Genomic DNA, 7,402 nt, shown 5'->3' with positions numbered 1-7,402 from the left:
AACCATCAGAAATGGAAAAAAATATCATTATCATATATAAATATTGGAATATATGACAGCGAAAAAAAAACTCGTATATAATTGTATACAAATCGTGCTGTAAGCAAAATGGTTAAAGCTAATGAGTTAATTTTTTTTAGTTGTATTGTATACTAAATTGCAATGATTTTGGTATATAACAAATTTTAAAACGATCAAAGCAACACAGAGAAAATATTATCACAAAATGATGCATGAATTCATGCGCGCGGACGTAAAAAATGTTTTTTCAAAAATTCACCATAAATAGAAATATTGTGCTAGAGACCTCCAGTTTGTTGAAAAATGAAGCTAATTGATTGAATATTACTAGACTGTAAGTGTTTTAGCTTACAATTGCAGTTTTCGACCATTTCGGTTGAGTTAAAGTTGACCGAAAGTCGAATTTTTCTATTTATCGTGATTTATATGAAAATATTTCAAAACTGATAAAAGCTACAACCATGAGTTATTTTTTGTTGTATTGTACATGAAATTGCGCACATTTTCATATAAAAACTTTATGTAACGACTAATATAAAATGGTGCAAATATTACGACAACGAGATGAAAGAATTTCTGAGATGTTCGGCCGAGTTACCGCGCAGACGTAAGGAAAATGTTTTTTTTTTAAATTCACCATAAATCGAAATATTGTGCTAGAGACTTCCAATTTATTGCAAAATGAAGGTAAACGATTGAATATTACTAGAATGTAAGAGTTTTAGCTTACAATTGCGTTTTTTTACCATTTCGGTCGAGTTAAAGTTGACCGAAGGTTGAAATTTTGGCAGTTATCGTGATTTATGTGAAAATATTTCAAAATTGATAAAAGCTACAACCATGAATTATTTTCTGTTGTATTCTACATGAAATTGCACACATTTTCACATATAAAAGTTTATGTAACGACTAATGGAAAACGATGCAAACATTACGACAACATGACGAAAGAATTTCTGAGATGTTCGGCCGAGTTACCACGCGCAGACGTAAGGAAAAAATTTTTTTTCAGAAATTCACAATAAATCGAAATATTGTGCTAGAGACTTCCAGTTTGTTGCAAAATGAAGGTACATGATTGAATATTACTAGAATGTAAGAGTTTTAGCTTATAATTGCGTTTTTACCATTTCGGTCAAGTTAAAGTTGACCGAAGGTTGAAATTTTGGCAGTTATCGTGATTTATATGAAAATATTTCAAAACTGATAAAAGCTACAACCATGAGTTATTTTCTGTTGTATTCTACATGAAATTGCGCACATTTCCATATATAAAACTTTATGTAACGACTAATATAAAACAGTGCAAACATTACGACAACGTGATGAAAGAATTTCTGGCGCAGATGTAAGGAAAAAGTTTTTTTCAAAAATTCACCATAAATCGAAATATTGTGCTAGAGACTTCCAATTGGTTGCAAAATTAAGGTAAATGATTGAATATTACTAGAATGTAAGAGTTTTAGCTTACAATTGCGTTTTTTTACCATTTCAGTCGAGTCAAAGTTGACCGAAGGTTGAAATTTTGGCAGTTATTGTGGTTTATATGAAAATATTTCCAAACTGATAAAAGCTACAACCATGGGTTGTATTTGCTGTATTGTACATGAAATTGCGCACATTTTCATATATAAAACTTTATGTAACGGCTAATATAGAAGATTGCAAAAATTACGACAAAATGACGAAAGAATTTATGAAATTTTCGGCCGAGTTACCGCCCGTGCGTAAGAAAAAAGTGTTTTTCAAAAATTCACCATAAATCGAAATATTGTGCTAGAGACTTCCAATTTGTTGCAAAATGAAGGTACATGATTGAATATTACTAGAATGTAAGAGTTTTAGGTTACAATTGCGTTTTTCGACCATTTCGGTCAAGTCAAAGTTGACCGAAGGTTGAAATTTTTTGTAGTCGACGTACGGTACGTCCACTCGGCACCCAACAGACAATTTTAGTCGATGTATGATACGTCCAGTAGGCGTTTAAGGGTTAACTGGAGTAAGATGTCACATGAAGTGACAGCTGAAGATTAAGATGGAATGACATCACTGTACACTTAAAAAAGTGTGAAAGAGGAAAGAGACGACTGAAATGATAACAGAAAAGCTACATCTGGCTTAAATGAACTGAAGATGACCCACATTAGAAAAACTGGGAAACAGGAATACCTTAAAAATTAACAGAGGAACCTGGAACAGAATGTTGCAATTTGAAACATCTAATAATGCAAAACACTGATTTGATGATTGGTTACATAAAATAGACTATCGACCTTTAATTTCCATAATTTTTCATGGAAACTGAAATTGAATGGTTAAACTGGTTGAGATGGGATACCTACATCACATCTCAACTGAAAATTTCATATATGCTAGGAGTGCATCATATGGACAAATTAGACATTTTCATGAATTAAAAAAACCAACATAATAGCACCAACATATTCCCTGTGTCCTTGTTCACAATTTGCTTTGCAAGATCGTGATATAAGTATTGTAATCATGTCCTCATATAATTTGCATAAGAGCCCTGCAGACAGAAAACATTCATGTAAATACAAGAATGTGGCAATTAACTTATAAAATTATTCCTTTGTACAGGAAACCTGAGCACCTTTGTCTTTTAACAAACTGCATCATATATGAAAGCTTAATAAAATCAAAGTACATTCTTGCAGAGAAATGCCTACTCACTTATAGCAATTGTACATTTGTCTCTTAACACAGGCATTAGCCTGTAATAAAAAATTAAAGTCTAAGCAAAACTGGTCTATGAAATTAATTCTTGCTGCACAGGAAAATCTTCATATTATACTCATAGGCCTGCTTTACCACCTTCAATCTGTGAGTAAAGCTCTGGAGTGAGTTCCACGTATTGTCCTAACTTGTTGTCCAGATAATATATCTTTCCTCCGAACAAGCTGGGATTGAATCCTTCTTTCTGAAGAGTCAGCTTCTTTAACTTGAATGTTCCTGAGATATAAAAATAATATACAATTAAGAAGGGATACAGTATGTAAAGAATGTGTAGCATCACTTTCCCATCTGCTAAATGACAAAAATCACTGACATCTTAATACATATGGATATTCTATATCACAAAACAAAGGACAAGGACCAAATATTTTCGAAGAACGTTTATGGACAAAGATTTTATCACTCGGCACTGAATTCCGTGGTTAATGAATTATTATTCCCCTGTAAACGCAAGTTAACTAAGCAGTTCCAAAATATCTGCATAATTTATTGTAACGACCCTATGAAATGTATGTTTACAACATATATATGCAACAATGATACTCTTTACTAAAGAGACATTATTATTATCGGTATTACTACAAGAAAGCAGTCTTAGGTGGAAAAGCAGAATGCTACAAGTCCAATGACCTCAACAGGGAAAATAGCCCAGTACAGAAAGAAAAATGAGAAGTAAAGAATAACCCACGAAAGAGATATAACAAAGAAAAATAAGATGAGTGCCAATGTAAAATTTAAAAAGGTAAATAACAAATAAACTCTGCAGCGAGAAGCGTGCCAGCTAGCTCAAAAAAAAAAAGCATTTGCACTGTTTGAACTCCTGAGGTTCAAATGATTCAACAACAGGACACACACACACACACACACACACATATATATATATATATATATATATATATATATATATATATATATATATATATATATATATAAAAAAAAAAAGTAAGGACCAAGAATGATACAATGGGGAAACACCAGAGATTACATTTCTGGTGTCAATAAAACATTTATCAGCATCCTCTCTTTGCAATCTGTTAGTTAAGAATTCAATAAAAACAATATCAAGAAATGGTCCACCAACTCCCATCTGCCTGCATTTTAAAACAAGGGCCTAACGATTAGCATAGTCAAAAACAGCAATAAAGTCCAGACCAATCATATGAACTTAATGACCAAAGTCTAGGGATTTCTGTAAACACTGGAAATTGGAAGATGAATAAAGAGCATCACAAGCAACCGTTCAATCTCCCTCAATCTTCCACCATATCGTCACCATCGTCTTCCCTATCATAGTATGAGGTGTGCCATAACTGTACTTTCATCATATGGCACAAATCTGTTCCTTATAGTAAACACATAAAAATTACCTTATCTCTAAATCTTGTCCTAATCAACAACATTTCACTCAGAACAGACAATACACTTTCTAAATACACGCACTAATGACTACTGTATTAGGGACTTACCAGTCACATCAATTTCACTGATTATTCTAAGAAAGAGCGGGCGAGCATACATAGGTAAAGGTTTCTTTATTCCTTCCGAAAATTCCTTAATATCCAGTTCGTTATTTGGGTCAACAATGGCTGCCATGCCTGCTCGGCCCTCACATCCAGGGACCTAAATGTGAGTTATATTGTACTAAATGCAATAAAAGTAACAAATGTGAGGTAATATCCAACAAAACATTTATACTCTTTTTAAAAGAGATGCAAACTAATTTATTATTAAGTATATCAGAAGAATTGCTAAAATTTCACATAACTGGAGACGTTCATGCTAGATTCCATCATTAACTCATTTTAATTTTTAATCTTGGGACTTTTCTAAATTTTCTTGAAATGAAAGACATGCTCAACAGCTTGCTACTCCTTTTCAAGGAAAATTTCTTTTACAAAGACTCCACATCCCCTAGGGCTGTTTAGGAAAAGAAGAGTGTGTCCATAGAAATGTTGTCTTTCGCACCGGTCTTGAGGAAAGAATGGTGCATGTCATTTCTTTTACCAGTATCAAAACGTTCCTTGGAAGGTGAGTGAGTTCACTTGCAATTAAGTTATTAAGTTTTAGAAGACAATATTTAATATAATACTGTCTACATAATTCTGAGGTAATGATTGACAATAAATATAAATAACAGTGACATGTCTTTGTTTTATAGCCTTTCAGTCATTAAATGTTTCGATACACTTTCACAGAAACGTCTGTCATCCATGTACTTAGCAAAGAATGTTATGATATACTAATTTTTCTGAAAAGTGCAAGAACTTTACCTCCACACCATACACAACAGCATCCTTGTGATCAGCAATTTTTGAAACAATGCCTTCTACTTCTGTCGCGGACACATTTTCCCCTCTCCAACGGAAAGTATCGCCTGTGCGATCCTTGAAGTACATGTAACCAAATTCATCTTGCACTAGAATATCACCTGAAATGCGTGAATTCAAAATACAAATACAACAAAAAGATCTGAAGAACTGTGACTATTTATCTCTAAAAACAAAATCTGGTTCAATCCCTCCCTGCTGAAAATCTCTATGGCTACAGGAGTGACTAGGAACTGAATTTAGATAAATTTATCACTCTCATGTACAGGTAACATAGCTCCCCAAAGAATAAAACTTATACAGTTTTAAATTCAAAATAGTGAATACCAATCACAGAACCATAGCAGCGGAGTACACGCATATTAGCTTATACCCAAACCATTTGAAAAGGGAAAGAAAAAAATTGTGGTGACTTGCTGGTTGCAAGAACTTTATGATAATCAAGCAATTGCAAATCATCATATTACTAACTCTGAACTTTACAAAGATAAAAGAAAGTTGGCTGCCGTACCTATTTTGATATATTCTAATGTTAAAAGTCTATTTTACCTGATTTAAACGCAATGTCGCCTTTCCTGATAACATTCTCTACAAGTTTCTTTTGAGTAGCTTTTTTGTCTGCATAGCCTTGAAAATCGCGTAAAGGATCTGACCTCTTGATTATGCCAACAAATTCTCCAGGCTCTCCTGAAATAAATGTAATGCATCAGAGATTAAAGAGGTATTATTTCATTTATGCACAGTACCTATATTTTTCCCATAAGTTTTATTGCCATACTTTAGCACAAAACATCTGTTAATCGGTCAATTGGACAGTCAATAATCTTCACATGTAATTTTATTCGTACTCCGTGTTATGCTAGAAATTATGAGAACGAGACACCACAGTAGTCAGTAACTCTTAAGCTGTAGGAAAAATTGCTCAGGGGCTTGATGTACCAGGCTACTGGTATATGAAAACATTGGCTGTTTGAATTACATGCAACTTGAAAACAACAACATAGCTAATAGGCACACTCAGCTTGCACACAGCTAAAGTTGGCTCACTATAACAATTTCCAAGATACTCATATATACCAACTTTATAAATGGGCGGGTAAAGAAACCCATCATGACTTGTAAGATATCCAGGTGCTTTATGTGGGATGTCTCAAGGAATGAAATGAGATGACAAAAGACGAAAATTAATAATGATGAAGGCGTTCTGGGAACTACCTGCCTTTCGACAATAGTTAAGGCAAAAAGAATAGTTGAGGCAAACAGAGAAGGTTAACTAGTACTACCAAGTCCGTACCACACGAATTTGCTTTAATTAAATAAACAAACTGATATAGCATACATTGACCTTATTCACGTGCATTCCTAATCTGATACAGGTTGGTGTGCTTTATGGGTGACTTCTAATAGCTAGACGAAAAGGTTTTATAAAAGGTGACTTCTAGTAGCTAGAAGAAAAGGTTTTATAAAAGGTGACTTCTATCAGACAGAAGAAAAGGTTTTTCTAATAGATGACTTCCAATAGCTGGAGGAAAAAGTTTTATAAAAGGTAACTTCTCATAACTAGAAGAAAAGGTCTTACAAAAATTATCTAACCTGCAACCTTAAGACATATAAATGCTAGGGGCATGGACTCCACCTGTCTAAGATACTGCTCAAATGCTCTGATATGACAAGGAAGATCATTTTTGTTACTCTAATGCAACTAGTTAGTACTTAGGTTTGGGGGATTATAGAAAAGGCCATTCTTATGTAACCCTTCAATGGAGTCATTTAGCACTGGGATAACAGAGGGAATTGTGGGATATCCATTCTTGTCTGGGGATATGATAGAAAAATTCTCTCTCCTAAAAAACGTCAACTTAGCCGTTTAGAAGTAGAACACCAGAAGGGAAAAAAAAGAGGTACCATTTTCAATATATTATGGTAACCGACTTCTTGTCCTCCAGTTATCCTCCTGATAAATAACTTCATGGGAGTGCCTAATAAGGACATATTTCTGTATTGTAACATCAGAAGAGAAGAAAAAAGACAGGTGGATGTGACATCCAAAGGGGGGAAAATCAATCCCACAGAAAATACTGTATGATGAAATACAAAGGGAACAAAAAATTGAAGACAACCTTGAGCTAATGAATCTAAGAATTTTTATTTCCATTAAAGAAAATAAACGACTGAGTAGAAAACGACAAGGAATGAATCTCTGGAGACAGAATGTCAAAGTGAGATATAGTGTTCATTAAGGGAGAAAGATGGGGGGGTGTATTATACAATGCATCTTGCACATATACACACACCAT

The 7,402-nt window shown here is 33.7% G+C and overlaps 1 protein-coding gene across 1 annotated transcript in view; it reads right to left on the bottom strand.

The window, feature by feature from the left end:
• Positions 1-1,847: 1,847 nt before the first annotated feature.
• Positions 1,848-7,402, bottom strand: part of LOC136849330 (long-chain fatty acid transport protein 4-like) — a 431,083-nt gene continuing 425,528 nt past the window's right edge. Inside the window, exons 18-21 of the mRNA XM_067122690.1 lie at positions 5,655-5,792; positions 5,049-5,206; positions 4,245-4,398; positions 1,848-2,994 (exon numbers count right to left, since the gene is read on the bottom strand). Of these exons, the coding sequence (XP_066978791.1) occupies positions 2,837-2,994; positions 4,245-4,398; positions 5,049-5,206; positions 5,655-5,792 (608 nt within the window). The 3' untranslated portion in view covers positions 1,848-2,836. The remainder of the gene's footprint in view (positions 2,995-4,244; positions 4,399-5,048; positions 5,207-5,654; positions 5,793-7,402) is intronic.

This window comes from Macrobrachium rosenbergii, chromosome 20 (genome assembly GCF_040412425.1).
Source record: "Macrobrachium rosenbergii isolate ZJJX-2024 chromosome 20, ASM4041242v1, whole genome shotgun sequence".
NCBI classification, from domain to species: domain Eukaryota; kingdom Metazoa; phylum Arthropoda; class Malacostraca; order Decapoda; family Palaemonidae; genus Macrobrachium; species Macrobrachium rosenbergii.
The sequence above is the reverse complement of the archived record's forward strand: the minus strand, read 5'-3'. Positions and strand labels throughout refer to the sequence as shown.